This window comes from Acanthisitta chloris, unplaced genomic scaffold (genome assembly GCF_000695815.1).
Source record: "Acanthisitta chloris isolate BGI_N310 unplaced genomic scaffold, ASM69581v1 scaffold3254, whole genome shotgun sequence".
Classification (NCBI taxonomy): domain Eukaryota; kingdom Metazoa; phylum Chordata; class Aves; order Passeriformes; family Acanthisittidae; genus Acanthisitta; species Acanthisitta chloris.
In genome coordinates, this window is record NW_008667489.1 from 3,543 (window position 1) to 21,866 (window position 18,324).

At 38.1% G+C, this 18,324-nt stretch overlaps 1 protein-coding gene across 1 annotated transcript in view; it reads left to right on the plus strand.

The window, feature by feature from the left end:
• Positions 1-3,788: 3,788 nt before the first annotated feature.
• The window catches only part of TGFBR1 (transforming growth factor, beta receptor 1), a gene marked incomplete at its 5' end in the record, with an annotated part of 24,868 nt that continues 10,332 nt past the window's right edge, over positions 3,789-18,324 (plus strand). Inside the window, 4 exons of the mRNA XM_009072505.1 lie at positions 3,789-3,823; positions 4,241-4,490; positions 4,898-5,140; positions 11,083-11,313. Of these exons, the coding sequence (XP_009070753.1) occupies positions 3,789-3,823; positions 4,241-4,490; positions 4,898-5,140; positions 11,083-11,313 (759 nt within the window). The remainder of the gene's footprint in view (positions 3,824-4,240; positions 4,491-4,897; positions 5,141-11,082; positions 11,314-18,324) is intronic.

Genomic DNA, 18,324 nt, shown 5'->3' on the forward strand with positions numbered 1-18,324 from the left:
GTGTAGCAGAGAAGGCACTAGATTGCTATGTTGACCCAATTTCTGCTCTTGGCTATGTCACTGGTTGTCCATATAACTTTCAGTGCATTTGTTTAGCTGCCTATACTTCAGTTTCCCGAGCTCCGTGTCACTTAAACAGGCGTGACCTTTCATTACTTGGTAATGGAGCTTTCTGCTAGTGGTTCCATCCAGACACTGTTGTAATACTTTAAAAAAATAAAAAGCCAATGTATTCTCTTCCATGGAAAATATGAACTAAGACTTAAGTGAAAACTTTTTTCTCCTCTTCGAATTTAATAGTTTTGAAGGAGATTTTTGTTGTAGTAGATTTAAAGGGTGTTTTTGAAATGTGTTGAAATGAATTTTACCTAAGAAGATATTACTGACTCTGGAAGATCAACTTGCATCAGAGTTGTCATTCTCTCATGGCATTCTGTTATCAACCCATTCTAGAAATGTATGTATGCATTTAAGTGAGCTTGGAGACCTGACTGGTTTCTGTCTGAGTTTTTTTTTCATTACTGTAGCACTTCTCAGAGAAGAACTGTCTGGAGACAAAGCAAAAATTTGTCTCCAAGAGGACAGCAGTATGATTTTTGCTTTTTTGCCTTTGGTGTCAGTTATAAATGAAAACACTTCCTTATAGGAATGAAGTGATTTAACTACAGTTGGTCACTGACATATCCTCATCCCACTTACGTTAAATCTCGTCTACAATGTGTTCATGTAGTCATAGTCTGTTCTTTTACACATAGATAACTGGAGAATAAGACATGGACAAGGATATTCCTATCCCATATTCTCTCCTCCTAGTGTGGATTGTTGCTTGAAGATGCTGAATTAGTTTCCCTGTTAGTAAAATTTGGAATTTCTACTGTTACCTGCTTGAGTTGGAAGGCATGAAGAATTGTGCTTGAGGAAGAATTGTAGAGAGGGAGATGAAGCATGAAGCATTTTTAACGTGTTTTGTGGTGTTTTTTTTAAGAGTCTGTCCACTAGGGAGCAGCAAAAACCTGTATTCCTGGACGCTTTGGCTATTCAGCTGATTAGGCATTGTTTTCCCCTCTTATGGAGGGGGAGAGTAGCTTCAGAAGGAAGTAGTGATCTATTTGTGCCGAGGAAGTAATCCCGTTGTGTGTGGCAGTGTACTGTGTCTTCGCAGGAGACTAAGTGGCATTAAACAGGAACAAAAGTGTAAATTGTATCAAATAGTTCGCCTCTCCTTTGCTACAAAATTCCCAAAGAGGGCAAAGGGAATGAGGCAGATAAGGAGCCAAATGCTTTATTTAGTCGTGGTGGTAACAGTGTGTTTCTACAGCTTCACAAGATCACTAAGATGAATAAGTGTAACAACGTCAACCCAAACATAAGTTTTCACTTCAAGTGTCTTGGCCTCTATACATTGGCTCAATGTAAATATCTCTCACCGAGTGTCTGTCCTTGGTGTAGGCATTCCGATGCATGTGCAATTACCATGAGCCAAGAATACCACTTAAACAGAAAAAAAAAGTCATGGATGAAGCAAGCTAGATAAAGGCATGATTTTAAAAAATTGAGAGGAGTAGCGTGTGAACATTTTAGGAAATTTTTAATGGGTCAAAACATAATTTGTTCAGGTGTAAATGACCAAAGGCATAGTATCAGGAAAAAAATGTTAAATGTTCTTATAGTTAAACTCTGAATAATAAGACTTTCCTTACTTTCCTGATGACAGGAAGATGTGGGGTGGCAAATTGCATCTTTAAAAGTGATGCTGTTAAGACTGACCTTTCTGTGTACCAGTTCTCATTTAATCTGCCTTCTAATTATTTATTTTCATAGAATCCTAGAATTTTAGGGGTTGGAATGGACCTTATTAGGTTGTCCAGTTCCAATCCCCCCTGCCATGGGCAGGGACACCTCCCCACTAGTTCAGGTTGCTCAAGGTCTTATCCAGCCTGGCTTTGAACACTGCCAGAGCTGGGGCAGCCACCGCTTCCCTGGGCAACCTGTGCCAGTGTCTCACCATCCTCACAGGAAAAACTTTATTTCTAATATCTGACCTAGACTTTCTCTCTTTCAGTTTGAAGCCATTACCCCTTGTCCTGACTCTTCAGTTCGTCCATCTCTGGCTGCTTGTAGGCCCCTTCAGATATTGAAAAGTTGCTATGAGATCTCCACGCAGTCTTCTCTTCTCTAGGCTGAGCAGCCCCAACTTCCTCAGCCTGTCTTCACAGGGGAGATGCTCCAGTCCTCTTAGCAACTTCATGACCTCTTCTGGACTTGATCCAACAGTTCCATGCCCTTCTTACATGGAGGGCACCAGAACTGCACGTAGTATTCCAGGTGGGGTCTCAGGAGAGCAGAGTAAAGGGGGAGAATCACGTCTTTTGACCTACGGGCCGCACTCCTTTTGATGCAGCCCAGGATTCAATTGGCTTTCTGGGCTGTTAGTGCACACTGCTGGCTGATGGTGAGTTTCTCGTCCACTGTCACTCCCAAGTCTTTCTTCTGGTTGCTGGTCTCAGTTACTTCCCCTCCCAACATGTAGACGTGCCCGGGATTCCCATGACCTGGATGTAGGACCTTGTACTTCATTTTGTTGAATTTCATGAGGTTTGCATTGGCCCACCTCTCAAATAATCTTCATGCTAAACAAATAGTTTTCCAATCCCATTTGTGTTTTTCCTCCCATTTTCTGACTGATCCGTGGGCTGGTGAATCTCTTTGAAACATGGGTTATCTGCTTGTAGTGGGTCCTAACAACACAATCAGACCTTTTCAGGAACAGTAGGGTTGACTGGGAATGATTAGGTTTGATTCAAAATCTTGCGGGAAGGTGTTTTCAGAGAATATTTCTCAGACTTTGAGATGACATCCAGGTATGTTTGAGATCGGATCGCCATTTATTTAAATCCATGATATCCAGTAGTAGTGAGGGGTGTAAAATCTGAGGCAGCCCACATTTCAGGTTTGGGGAATTTTTTTCCTTTGCCACCTATTAATCTGCATGCTTTTGGTGTGACTTTGTTTGTTTGTTTGTTTTAATGGCTCAGCATGTTTTTGTGTTTTGGGCATAAATGTTTAAGATTTTCAATTTGTCTAAATTTGTCTTTTAGTCTTTCTGTACACATGTACACAAGTTCTAGGCTAGCTTTTGCTCTCCACCAATGAACAAGTGGAATCAGAGTCTACTGATACATTCATTTTTGCTACTGAACTGTTTCCTGCCTGGCTTTGGTCCTGTAAATGCAGGAAGGAATGGAGAAAGAAATTAGAAGTAGTAGTCTTCCTTCTCCAAGAACTTCTGCAATGTGAAGTATGAAACCTGATCGTCTTGGAGATGATTAGTCTGTCATTCCTACCTGCTTCCCATGCCCCCTCCTTTACTACTGCAATTGATAGGTTTAGTAAATCACAAACTTGAGCAACATAAGACAGTGTTTTCCCGCAGCATCATAAATAACATTCTGCTTCTTTTCTGCAGAAGGGTATGTTCTCAGGTCATTCAGGGTTTGTTTTTTAATGAGGTTTAAGCTGTCATATGCCCTTTGGGTGCAAAATGGAAACCATCAAGTAATGCATTTTACTACTGCAATTGATAGGTTTAGTAAATCACAAACTTGAGCAACATAAGACAGTGTTTTCCCGCAGCATCATAAATAACATTCTGCTTCTTTTCTGCAGAAGGGTATGTTCTCAGGTCATTCAGGGTTTGTTTTTTAATGAGGTTTAAGCTGTCATATGCCCTTTGGGTGCAAAATGGAAACCATCAAGTAATGCATAAAGTATTAATCTTGGGTAACCAGCAGCATCCTCTTTGTCAGTTACTCAAGCTGTACCTGTGGTTATTGTGGAAAAAAAGGCATTGTTTGTATTTGGTTTGTAAATAGCAGAATTGCCTGCTGTAGAGGATATGATGTTGTTTAGAAGTCTAGAACTTTAGTGTGAGGAACTGTATGGAACTTCTTTACCGGGACGAACATTCAGGATTGCAGCCTTTCTCTGCTAATGCATCATTGTGTAAGGAGAGATGACGTCAGCTTTAAATTTTACTTTCTTCTGCTCATCTTTTAATTTTTTTCCTCCTACTGAAGAGTCTTGTAGGGTTGTTGTTTAGTGTTACGGTTCTGGGTTTATGGAACCAAAAAGATTATAGGTCTCCTAGCATTTTGAGTTTGTATTTCTTTAGCCATTCAAGTTGTTTCTCAACTCAGAAGATGTACCAATCCTAACATTAATGTTTTTTCTCAATACAGAGTTGGAGTGTTACTGCCATCTATGTACAAAAGACAACTTTACCTGCGTGACAGATGGACTGTGTTTTGCCTCAGTAACACGAACTGCAGACAAAGTAATACACAATAGTATGTGTATAGCAGAAAATGATCTGATTCCCCGAGACAGGCCATTTGTTTGTGCCCCCTCCTTCAGGGATGGAGTCATTACTGTGCCTCATTGCTGTGACAGACATCTCTGCAATAGAATAGAACTTCCAATTCCAACACTAGGTAAGGGGGTTTTGACTTCTTTATCTTTATTTATTTATTTTTTAAACAGAAAATTCTGTAAGAGTGAAAGCTTCAGTTTTGAAGTTGTAGGTATACTTGAAGGCCTAAAGTACACCTTAGATTCTGCAAATACAGTTTCATTATATTAGAACAAGAAATGTAATCTTCTGTATGGGAATGTTAGGGTTGGCTTTGAAGACTTCTATCCAAGTTAAATGGGAAATGTGAGTAAACACATGGTTGCTTTTGTCCTTGGTAATACTTGCTTTGGTTCTTCAAAAAGTTACCGTGACAAAATTTTAGCAAATACATTGTAATAATTTGAATATCACTGCAGGATACTATAAATTTAGTTGCCTAAAAGGAAATAAATAGTTTCACCATTTTTCTTTTATTTTTGCTGTCAGGCCCTACTCCAGGAAAACCAGCTTCTAGTCTAGGACCTGTGGAACTGGCTGCTGTCATTGCTGGCCCTGTCTGCTTTGTGTGCATTTCACTGATGTTGATTCTATATCTTTGTCATAATCGTACTGTAATTCATCATCGTGTGCCAAGTGAAGAAGACCCTTCATTGGATCGTCCCTTTATATCAGAAGGAACTACCTTAAAGGATCTAATTTATGATATGACAACTTCAGGCTCTGGGTCAGGTAATGTCACACTTCTAGGAATAATAACTCTGTGTTTAAGAGCTTTTTAAGTCATCTCTCTCTTTTTTTTAAAAAAAAATATTGCAAAACATACTTTAACTTTTAATTAACTGGAGAAATTGCTAGAAAAGCAACTTCCATGTAGATTCATTTGGTCTCAGTGAAGATTCAATATATGGGAAAAAAGTGAAACAAAAGTAGCATCGAGTTGTTGTTACTGTTCCTTATCATTCTTACAGCAGTCATATATATATATATGTTATATAATGCAGGAACATCACAGTCACCTATTGTAAATATTTTGTTTCCTCTAAGGCTCAGTTATTTACCTTTTTGTTCTGCACAGCACATCTAAACTACCATCTTCTGTGGTTTTGAGCTAATTGTGAGGGGCTTTTTTTAGCTTTAAATTGAAAATTCATTTATATATGATGCTGTTGGTATAAGAATATTCTGAATTCTGAGTTAATATTTTAACCAGTTCTTTCCTTACAGAAGAAATGTTTTCAGTTGCAAATAGCAATTTCTGTGTGTAAAGAATGGATGCAGTATGCAGACCATGTCTGAAGAATTTCTATCCTTTCATTTCATGTTTTTTTTGTCTTAGCTCTGGCTTGAACAGCTGTTGCTCTGGGAAGATGATACAGTTCAGTGCATGTAGGCTCTGCTAGTGTAATCCTAGTGCAGTTGCTTGTAGGATTGTGGTGGTCTGTGTCATAGAAATATGGTTTAATAGGTGTTAATAAGGGATGATGTGTCAGTTAAATCATTGCATAAATTAATTAATCTCTGATCTGTGTTAAGGAGAGAGACCTCAAATTGTGTACTGCAACCTTTTCCCAGCCTTCTACTATATAAAAAATTTAAATAATACTGAAAATTATTCCTACTGCTTGCAAACATACATGTTGAAGCATCCATGCCCTTTCAGAATAATTTCTGCAAAGAAATACTGGTATTTGATTCTCAACTGCTGAATCCTTTAATTTCCCAGAACTGAAAAAATTAAAACAACAAAACCCAAGCATCTAGGCTGTGTTTCTTTCCCAAGGGTAGTAACTGTCCATTGCTCTGTCAAGTAAAATCAATGTAACTTGCTGAACATAGGTCAAAAAAAGTCATCTTTAGTCATACCCTCGCTAAAGAAGGTGACGTTGCACCAGATGTGTAGGCAGTTATGTTTCAGCTGAGAAAGCTTTTCTCTCTCCAAATAAGATCTGATCATGAGAGAGTAAGTTGCCCTCTGGTTGGAACTGGAGTTTTAGTAATTTGTGTTTATCTCAGTTTTCTCATTTACTAACAGCAATAACAAAGTCAAGAGAAGTGATTAATAGAAATTCAAATATATGGGGCTGGAGCTTGATAAATGCAAATGTTGGACTTACTCCTCCAGTTATGTTCTTTCTAGGAGGTGTATACAGAAGTAAGAGACTTAAAGAATGTGAAGGAGTCAGAGAATTGCTTTTCTTGGAATGCAGAAAGATTTGATATATAATTGTTACACTATTAAGAGCATAATACTCTCTACTTAATGTCTGCAGATACAGACTTTTCCTAAAGAAAGCTAAGAAATTCTAATTAAAATTCAGGCTTAGTTAACTATTAATTGGTCTTTCTATTTCTTAACCAGGAATATTCTTTCATTTTCCTTCTTCCCCCTGTTGCTTCTGAGCCTTTCTTTATCTTTGAAAACTCTGGAAGGACTCCTTCAAAATAAGCTCTTGAAGAGCAGAGAATCCCAGGTAGAAGAAACTTAGGATTCTTCCTCTGGAGCAAGTGGTTAGAAACTACTGACTCTTCCCTTGCCTATTTGCAAATGACACTTTAAGTAAAAGCAGCATGCCAGGGAATCACTTAGCTTTCACAGCTGAATTCAGGGCACTCAAGCTGGTCTAGACTTCTAGAGCCCCTGACCTACTACAGTATTTGAGCATTGGCTACTGGTGAATGCATGAGGGAGAAAGCCAGCAAAATTGACTTACTCTTAAGGAAGGCTCTTCCCTAATTTAGTTTTATGCTTGAAAGACAGCCATGTTTCCAGTAAAAAAGTCTGGATGTTTGCTTAAAAGGGTTCTGTTAACTTCAGCTGCAGTGAGTTCCATGTTGTTGATCTGTTTATAAGACAAGTATTGGCCCTATTTAGTGTTCTATACTTTTACTGTGACAGCAGAATAGAAGGTGTTTCAGGTACATGTTTTCTGTACTGTTGGCTTTGTATATTTTTGCAATGACTTGTGTCACTTTATCTCAAAAAGTAGTCAGTCAATGACTATATAAATTCACAGCATCTTAGCACTTGAGCTGATAATTTCCTTGTGTCCTGAAGTATGCCTGCAGCAATTGAATCTCATCGAAATCTGTATTTTAATCCAAACTTTTGTAAATCGCATTTAAAATTGGAATACTGTGCATTTATGGAATAAACTGGGGGTGGAGAGCAGGGTCACTGAAAGGAGAAAAGTCAGAGCTGCTGGTTAAAACAGTGCTGAACCCTGTCAGAAACTGAAGTGTGTTAAAGGGATGCTCTTGGAATGAGAGGTTGCAAGAATCACAAGGGAAATGTACAGAACAGGCAAAATAATCCAGACCTAAGAGGTACAGTTAAGGAATCACTTTGTCTGGTGACCCAAGGGATATGTTTAGCTCTTAAATTTGTGCTGAGGGACCGCAACAGCTCATAGTCAAATAAAAAGGATTCTACCAATTTTGTTAATTTGGTATTCTCTGACAAGAAGTGTATAAAAGAGAGAAATGATCAAAACTCTAAAAATGAACTTCCTATTCAGATCAAAAGGGAGTTAGGATTCATTTGCTTCAATGATGCTGCTATTAATTATTCAGTCTTGGCTTCTGTTAGCATTGCCCTGTTGTTTCAGGTCTTGTTCGTCATGGAACAAGTAGAGGCTTCATGAGAGGAACTGATGAAACATCTAAAATAGATCCTTCTGCCGAAGCTACAGTTTCTAAGAGAAGGATTTCAAAGTCTCTTGGAGCTGAGAATGATTTTCAGATCATGATGCAAATCTCTAAATATCAACTGCATATTGTAGACAGATTGGGCTGCCCATCTGTTCCTCTCTAACTCACAAATGACGAAGTAACTTAGTTGCGAGGAAATAGGAAGGACTACCTAAAACGGGGGAGAAGCTTTGGATGTTATTGGTAGGTGACTTCAAGCAGGAACTAAAACTATTTTGAAATGCAAAGGGTCACAAAAATCAATACAAAGTCGAGTCAATTGAAGTGAATGTAAAGATCCTTTAAAACTTTTTTGCAGTTCATAGAAGCTTGAAGGGAATGAGATTTTTCACAGTTCATGGAATGTTTTTTTTATTACTCTTCAAGGGAAGTCTTCTGGGAAAAGACTTATGAGCAAGACTATGAACAAGACCGAAATTCTAGCAGCTGCTTTCATTGGCTACCTTTAGTGCTTTAGAACTTAATTCATTAATTCCTGTATTATCCAAATCAATTACAAACTTCTTATTGGGCATCATTAGTCTAAACTAACCAGAGCATGGTTAAGATATGGAAAAGAAAAATAGCTCTTTTAGAATCTCAAAAGGCTTGAGAATACTTTGATATATGAAGATGATTATGAAGGTTTATGGAATACATTGGATGACCATGACTGAATACAATATGAGCTGCTATTGAATTTAACATGGGCTTGAATTTTCTCCTGATTAGCAAATTGATTATCATCTTTCTTCATGCACAATTAAAGAAATGTTCTTACTCCAAGAGCCTGAAGTACAGTTGTGCCCAATGTGTATGTCAGGCTGAGGATGTAGCTATCTCTTGTGAGCTACTTCTCAGGCAGTCTGGTTTACAGTACAGCAGTTGCTCCAAGGTCCTGGCAGTACAGGTCTGTGTTTCCTTTGTAGCAAAAAGAGGAAACTGCTCAGTTGCAACAGAAAGTCTGTAATGAATTCTTGTGGATGCAAGATAAATATGAATTCCAATCTTCTGGTTTTGTTCAGCAGCAGTAGTAAGAGAAAGGTCAGTTGCCAGAAACAGAAGCAAGATGAATCTTGTAAATGTAAAAAGTAGTATAGGACCCAATAAGATCACAGTAGGTTTTTATCCTGTTGTGACATGTTAATGTGATGATTGGGGGTTTGTAGTGTGAAATTGAAATGCTTTGTGCCTGGAAGGTTTAGAGCTCAGTCTTTGTTTAGAGGTTATCTGATATTCTTGGACATCTCTTTTAAACAAGGATGGATGTCTATAAGTGGTACAGCAAGTTGAGAGCAGTGCCTCTGAAACTGAAAATGTACAGTTTTCATATACAGCTGTAGGAAAAAAATAACACCCATTTCAGGTACACAAAATCAGCTTGTATTTGCTATTTGCCAGTGGATTTTGCAAGCAGTGCATGAGTTCTAAGGAAGAAGCTTTCTCTGGCCAACAAAGTCAAATTTTACATTTTCAGGGTTGAGTTTGATCCTGTAGTGGTTCTAGTCTGGCCTTCTCTGCATTTCAAAAGTCTGTCCGTAAAGAATGTAAGTTAGGCTTCAGAGAAGAGCCATTACAGTCTGAGCATGCAGCACAATGAACCTGAGAACAGCTATTAACAGCAAAAGTTCTAACTTTCTCAGTAGAAATTATTGCAGCACCTGACAATGATTAAATCACTGGCACAGTGTGCATTTTTTCTCCTTCCTTTCTTTATGTAGGGATGTTGTCAGCACAGATGATGCAGAAAACTCCTGTAAGTCTAGAAGTCTTGAGCAACTCCGCTGAACACTTCAGTGTTTTAATTTGCACTCCTCAGACTGAGATACAAGCATGGCAGTGCAGTTGACCAGATTAGATGTCCTTCTAGTGCTGTTTTTAGCAAAGAATGTCCAGAGATGGATGAGAATTAGTTATTTGAGCTATTAGTTGGGATTTATATTCTATAACATAAGGAAATACAGGTGTTCTGATGGCTATTGGAACAGCGATTATGGAGTACTAGATTACTTTGTAAAGTGTTTGGTTTAAGTGAAATAATCCTATACCAAAAGAGCTTACTGTAAGCAGATAACCTGACTGATGCATTCATCCTGCAGTGCAGATTCCAGTGACAAGCCTTGCAGTTACAACAGGAAAGATTTAAAATAAACAAAAACCTGCCATACTTGAGGGGTGGCAGAGCTTCTTGTATAAAGTTACTGAAGCATGTTAAGGGAAGCTCTGTGTTGAGAGCTTGTAGATGTTCCAAAGCTATAAAAGCTTCATGGGTGTAAACATTTTTCTCAAGTATAATTGCAGCAAGGTGCCCAAGAATGGCCTGCAAAGCAAGAAGCTTGTGTTAAAAGGATGTTTTCCAATTTTACAGTGACTAGGAATTACTAATAGGCTACTGGCCTATTTGGGCATGACTGAGTTTTCAGCAGTCAGTGTGGCTGATAAATGTGGTTTAACCCTAACTTAGGAATAGGCAGAGTCGTATCTAGTGATAAGTCAAGTAAATTAATCAGTAGCAAAAGTGCTCTTAAACTGCTTTGTCAGGAGACTTATGGGCAGATCCTTTTTCCAAAAATGAAGTACAGGAAGAAAAAAACAAGTCTCAAAACAAACAAGCTAAAAAAACCCCTCAGTCCTCATCCTGATTGCTTTATGGTTGTTTCTTTTTTCCATTTAAATAACTTTGAGTGCCAAGAAGCATCACCATTATGAACCGAACGGAAGTGTGTGTCATGTTCTTTAACAACTGTAGAGGTAGTTTGTAGCGTAATGTCTTTGAGCACTTGTTTTACTCCCCTTTAAGGCTGAAGGCAGAATCTTACCACCTATGTGCATGTTAGCAGTTCACAACAAGCTGTTAAAACCTTGGGAGTATGTGCATTCTAAGAGAAATACCTTAATAGAGTAGGATCTCATATTTAGTATTTGGGATAAGTGCTTATTTTATTAGAGTGATACTTAAGGTTAATGTTGAATCTTCTTTTTAGGTTTGCCCTTACTCGTGCAAAGAACAATTGCAAGAACTATAGTACTTCAAGAAAGCATTGGAAAGGGTCGCTTTGGAGAAGTCTGGCGAGGGAAGTGGAGAGGAGAAGAAGTTGCTGTGAAGATCTTCTCCTCAAGAGAGGAACGCTCATGGTTTCGAGAAGCAGAAATTTATCAAACAGTTATGCTAAGGCATGAAAACATTCTTGGATTTATAGCTGCAGACAACAAAGGTTGGTGATGCTATGAATTCATTTTTCTGATTCTGTGATCAGAATCAGCAACACACGGAGGGGAAAATAAAGTTGTGAGGATCCAATTAAGAGCAGCAAAAATTAATTTTGGTACTAGGGCATTTCAGGATTTGGCAGGCTTTTCATAGGTTTAATGAAGGTAAAAAGTACATTGTCCTTTTTCTGGAAAGCATGCTCTGTTTAAATTTGTTTAAAATGCTTTGGTATCAAAAAGGAGATGCCTTATCCTGTGAGCCCACACATCTGCTGAATACTTGTACCTGTAATTACCTAATAGGATAATAAGATAGATGTGTGGGACCAAAAGAGATTGTGTCTAATCCTGTTGTCCTGCTATAAAGTAGGAGTTAGAAGATTCATTTTTAAGGCTGAGTTACTCGTTTAGAACTCCAGTTAAAAGAACAAATTGGAAAAATGGAATTATTTGTTCCTAGTAGTAAAAACTATATATCTGCTCCCTGAAGCTCTCATGATAAGTCTCTAAGTATCTGCTAAGAGGAGTTTAACTGTTTTTTCACCTTGATTTGTTTTGGTTTCAGTCAGATTAAGTTTCTTGCATTTTCCTTCAGTCCGATTTAAGATGGAAGACTTTGGCAACACCAAAACAAGTTTTGAATTTCTTACATTAAGGGGAGCTAGAATGTTATGCTGTTTCATTGAGTTATTTTCATCTGAAATTGCATGTTTCACCACAAATGGCCTTTGACTTTTTTGTGAAGAAAGCATCAACAGAAAATTCTGTCACCTTAGGGAGGAGTCAAGGATTCACACACATGTTGAGTTCTTAAAGGGCTCTCGGTTTTGTGGGAAATTCCTAATTGGTTTAGTGTAGTTGAAGTACACATGTATAGAGTTCTTTTTAATTATCAGTATGTTAATTTCAAGTTTCTTTATATAAATCTGTAGAATTGGAACAGAATCCAAGAGACTGTGCAGTACACTTCCCTTCTCCAGGAAATGGTTAGCTAGAGTTAACTTGCTCCTAACATGTTTGTGCAGCTTGTTGTCCTCCAAGACTTTGCAAATCTACAGCATGCCAGGCAACTTTTTTTCCTGCAACTTATTATGCTTACCATTAGAAACTCTTACTTTAGTGCCTAAAATTGTACTGGATGTTACTAGCGCCTGTAAGAGCTTGAGTTTGTTCTGATGGATCTAGTGGAGTGTCTGGAGCCTGGGTTTAAAATGAGATCAGTTGCATTAAAGCCATAAATGAAAAACCATCTCTGTAGAACCTTTAGCTGCTATATCTGACTTAAAAGCATGAAGGATATATTGCAGTACCTGAGCTATAACTTCTAACAAAACCCATCTGTGGTTAAGCATACCAGTCTCTCATTTTACTCAAAAACTCCAGGTAGTTTGTCCCCAAAATACACTTGTCTACTGTGCAGAGGAAGTATGTGGAAGGTTTCCTAAACGGATAGGTGCCTGAAATAATTTCTTGGTTGCTGGTTTGGGTTTCAGATGCAATAGCATGAAATTCCAATTGACTTGGTCATCTCTAGGTTCCTTATAACACAATACAATGTGATACAATATTTTTTTCTGCTTTCTACTTTAATATGCCATACATACAAAGAAGAAATCCTTAGCTGATAGGTCATGCCATTATTTGAGGCTTTAAGGCTTCAGAGCAAGGCTCTCCTGTTTTCTTGTGGACTAGTCTGTGACTGGTTTATGAAAAATGGATAAAGATATGCTTTGAAAATGCTGCTATTCTCAACTGTTTTCTAATACTATTGCTGTCTGAGCAGATGCAGAAAGCTGGCTGGGATTAAACCATGATAATTGTTATTTTTAAGCCACCAATTCTTAGGGTAACCTTCTACATCCTCTCAACGAGGAAATATGTGCACACTATCCTCTCTCTGGGTTAAGAATTCAGTCTTGGATATTGAAGGAGGTTAATACTTCAACTCTTACTTAGAATACTTCAGGCCACCTGTATCCCATTAAATGGGAGAACACAGGGGGACCATTATGAGGGTAGTTCTTCCAGTTAGCAGGTGCAGTATCATGGTGCTCTGAAAGGAGCAAGTGTATCAGAGACCAATGGCAAAACCACCTATTAACAGTCTTTCATTGTAGCTGCTGGTAATAGCTGATAAATACGTAGTAGGTGCCAGGTGTGAAATGAAGTATTAGTTGACAGCAATAATATCTGTGAAGGGTTTGCATCCCTTTCTCCATAGGGCAGACTGTTGAATGCATTCAGGAGTTATTTGTTACTACAGCCTATCTGGAATGCACAGTCATTAGTCCTCAAGAATCTGACTGCAGGTCTGAGATGTTGCAAAGATGACTACAGAGATACAGCAGTACACGGAATTCCTTTTGCAATCCCAGTTCAGTGTGTGCTGAAAGCTTCAGGGATATATGCAGAAGAATTCGCAGGAGTGGGTTTTCATGTATCCACCATGAATGCTCATGTGTGCTGACATGTAGTTTGTGGTGTAAATGTGGGCCAGTGCTGTGCTGCAATTCTTGCTACTACTAGAGGCATTGTTAGGTCTCTCCTCTTACCACAACTGCACATTTTTCACAACTGCTGGGGAACATCTGGCTGGCCATTGTAGTGTAAATTTGCTGAAAGTGATAAGGTAGAAGAGTGTGTATAGACTAGAGCTTGTGGCCCAACTACTGTCTTCGCTCCTTGTTCTGCTACACTGTTTAGATTTCTACATGCTTTAATGGCACTTTTCTTCCTCTTCCTCTACTACCCCACGGCTGTATTGTGTTCAGAAGGCTGCAGGACCTGGTCCAATCTGTCTGCTTCCCATCCCATAATTTACTGGGAAATAGGTACTGCTGTTAAGCCAGCTTGAGGGCGGAGAAGCAATTCATGAGTTTTAACTGCAGTTGTGTTCTGTCTGGCTAGTGTATTTGTGTTCTGAGTAGCTCTTTGCTTAGCTAAAGTATATGCTAACTTTTAAATGATGTTACATTGGGCAAATTACTTTCGAGGCCAGGTATTTTCTTGTTTTGAACCATCTAATCAAATAGTTTGAGTTTTGCCTGGGCTTTTGATTTCTTTCTAACCTAGATACTAAAAGTGTATCAGGGACTACTTATTTCTGCTATTCTACTAGCCACAGAGTAGTGACAGCAACCTCGGTTTACAGTAGTAGAGGTTTCTCTGGATTAGGTGTCTGTACCCATACCCATCTGTAGTCATGTTACAAGTAAAGTGAAGTCTTATACCACACACTTTCAGATAACTTTATGCACTAAAATGCTTTGACAGCTCCATTCCATCCCCTTAACTGAGAGCCGCACTTGCCTAGGTGAAAGGTTTGTTCAATCAGAATACCTTTCATGGCAAATAGATCCCAAAGAATGATGTTAAGCAACCTGCTGCTAAGAATTGAGCGGAATTCCTTCCTCTGGAGAAAAGCAATATATGAGCCATTTCTTCTTCTTGAAGCTCTGATTGTAGCCTGAGAGGAAGGAATTTGACTAGAAGATTTGCTAATCTACACGGCTCAAGTGCTTTTCAGCAATTTAATCAGATGACTATCTCAATGTGATGGAGTCAAGCTGTTTCCCTAACAAAATACCAGTCACCCTTCAGCCACTGACAAACATGTTTTCCCTGACATCTCCCTGAATATCTCATTTCTGAGAGTGTTCTAGTTATAGGTCCTGTCCGTGTCTGATCTCTTCACTGCTTTTTCCTGGGTTGTTGGGGTTTTTTGTTTTGTTTTGTTTTTCTGTTGCATTATCTGCATGCCAAAAAAAGGCTAAATCTCTGCTTTGAAACACTTTACTGCATGACTCTACAGAACACATACAATTAGATTGTTTCTGTAACTACTTTGAAACATTCAATTTGGAACTTAAGTTTGTGGTTGAAAACTCTTGTACCAAACAATAGTGTCACACCTTAAAACCTAGTATTTGGTTTAAAAACAAGCATGTACCAAGTCAAAATTCTTGTTTTGCTAGTGCCGATGTGAAAAAAGCATTTTGCACTTCAATGAATTCAGTCAATTGAGTTTTAATTGAGACTTGATTATGTGTTGGATAAAGCAATTGTTGTAAATTCCTTTCTTCTAGAGTCATCTTGACTAAGATGAATGTTGCTTGAATGTCAGTAATATTTTTCTCAAATTATAATCAGTCTCCTAACAACAAACCTGAAAGCTGCTTTTTTCAGAATTTCAACATTTCTTTAGAGTTACGAAAGGAAAACATTTTACTTCTGGGTGATTTCAGTGGTCTACAGTATTTTCAGGTCTCTTGCAAACAGATGAAATAATGATAAATAGTCTTTTAAATATATTTCCAATAACATATGTAAAATCTTGTAATGTTCTTGAACATTGTGAAATTGCTTGAGATTCTTGATCATTGTTGTATATAAACTGAATTAATTACCTTATCATGGAAGGCTGTGCTACTGTGTGTAATTACTACTGAGTGTAATTATTTTTTCCTACCTGATAATGCAAATCCTGTGATTGAAAGCTTCATGGCAGATGCTGTTTACTGTGCAGCCAAAAATACTCAGAGTCGGGTTAATTATTACTTGGTAATAATTAACTACTGTCAACAGTATAAGAAGACTTAAATTTATTGTAACATGTTCTGCTTAGAGTGCTAAATGAATATATAGCTTGTCAAACACAGTAAGGCAAGGAAAACATAGTAGGTCCCGTCTTAACAGCTGGACGCTGTATCTATTGCTGCATTTCAGCTTGTCTCTGATTAATATTATTCATGTAAGTTTGGATGTAACACCCATCCCTTCTTAAAATCTGGTTGGAAGGCCATAAATATGACATACAATAGGAAAGAATTCTGGCTACTTTCAGAAGGGATAGTAAGCCCAGCTTTTTATTTTCTTCTTTGGAAGGAAGGTAAAAACTGAATATTAGGACTTGCAGGTAATAAATATGATAAACCTGAAGTAGAAGGGTCAGTAAGCAGCAGCATACTCTTCTCTTAGGTGGGCATGTAGAGTTAAGAGTGGGGAAAACTATGCAAAGACACCATAATCTTGACTCAAAGCAGTGATAATTTTTCAGGAACTGACATCTCTAAAAGAGCTGTTTAAACACAATAGGTCTGGTAGTACACTAATTAAAATTAGTTTCCCAGTTATTGTTGTCTAGTTTAGATGCCTGATGAAGTAATCCCATTCATAAGAAACAGGAGAAGAAATCAAATCCAGGACCAAACAATGAATGTGTATAGTGTTAATGCCCGGGAGAGGATTATTTCAGGCAATGAAGGGTCATAACTGATGAAGTGATTAATTTAGTTTACTTCGAACTTTTGCAGCTCTTCAGAGCGCTTTGACTGTATGTATTTGAGAGCTCTTAATGTGCCTGTGAACTCATAGCTGTTTCTAATGGTCCTGTAAGATTGAGTGAAGCTAATAGTGCTAGATTGACTTTTCGTGGAGCATAATTGTCTTTGGTAAAAGTCACATTTAACAGCATGCTGAATTCTACGAGTTCATACTTGGATATTGTAAAGTAGCAAGAGAAGCAGCAGTTATAACTAGAAAAAAAAATTAAGCCGTTTAAAAAAGAAACCTTTTAATTTCTTTATGCTATTTTAAAAAACAAAACTTGGGCATCTCTTCTGTGTGCATATTACACGATGCTTCCTGCTGCAATAGCAGCTTTCTAACAGCCTTTTACAGCTTAGAGCATGTGACTGCTTTCTTTTGCCTCTAAATTAACAACTTGATTGAGACTATGCTGTGAATGTAGCAAGCCAGAATTCTCTTTCCATTATGGGAATTGTTGGAATGTAGGTTAGTCTTTTATTTCTCTACTCAGAAGCATTTGGAGGCCTTTTAATTACTTTTTAAAGATTATTTTTAGTGGCATCACTGGTCTCCCTAGAAACATCCAAGTAGAAGGGATGCTGGCAAGGTTCCTCACCCTCTCTGAAGTGCTTAGTTAAAGATAAGCACAAGTATATATAAAGGGTACTTTCTGTCAATCTGTAGATCTGGCATTTTGTGCCTCTGACTTTCCTGGGGCAAGTGTGTTCTTTGAGGGGAGTGGAGAAAGAGGGGAAGGAAAACCAAAAATGTTTCAGTGATGTTTTTGATAGGAACTACCTTCTGAATTTACTTCTTCATATTCTTCATGTTTAGTTCTTGAGTAAGAACTTTGATAATCCTTAGGGACTAACACATAATGAGACATCTTTTTAACTTGTGCTGAGTGTTCTCACTTGTCCTGAGAGAATAGGGGCTTTATAATTCAGGATAGAAGTCCAGCTAAAAATCTTTTATGGGCTAACTAGTCCTCTAAAGAGATGAAAGACCCTTCTACAAAAGTAGCTAGCTATAAAAGCCCTTCTTAGGTCTGCCACGGGAGAGTTGCTTTTAGAACAAAATTGGAAAACTTATTTGGTTGCAGGATGATTTTTTTCTGAGTGTATTTCTACTTCTTGGGTAAAAAAAAAACCCAATTTTTGTGGCTTAAACTGCAAGGTATTCTGTGTCCACTGCTTTAACCATATGAACTCTGAAGTTCTTATCTGTATTTGCATGCCTTGAGATATCTACAAATATGTTATCGTCTGTCTTGTTTTTCACAGTTCAGTGAAAAGTCACACAGCAAACTAGTTTCCTCAGTGTTTTTCATTTTCTTTACACTATGCCTCCTGGAAACCTCGGTTTTGGCCAGCAGTTTAGAGGTCACCAGAGGTGGGATTTAACTTTGTTCTTGTGCCTGATTGCTGCTGGCAAGCTTGTTCTACTCTACTTCCTTCTACGACAGGAAGAAAAATCCACCAGCTGCTGGTAACTGTGGAAATTGTCTCCCAGGCTGAGGGCAGATAGGCTATGGGAAGACTGAAGGAGTTAGGGAGCAAAGCTTGAAACATTTTTCTTTTTGTTTTTCTTTTTTTTTCTCTTATGGTTGACCTAAACAATATTGTACTGGACGGATAGATAGCAGCAGGATTGGTTTTGTATCGTGCATTCAGCACTGTTCCCTGTTATGTTTCTCCACCCCAAGGAGA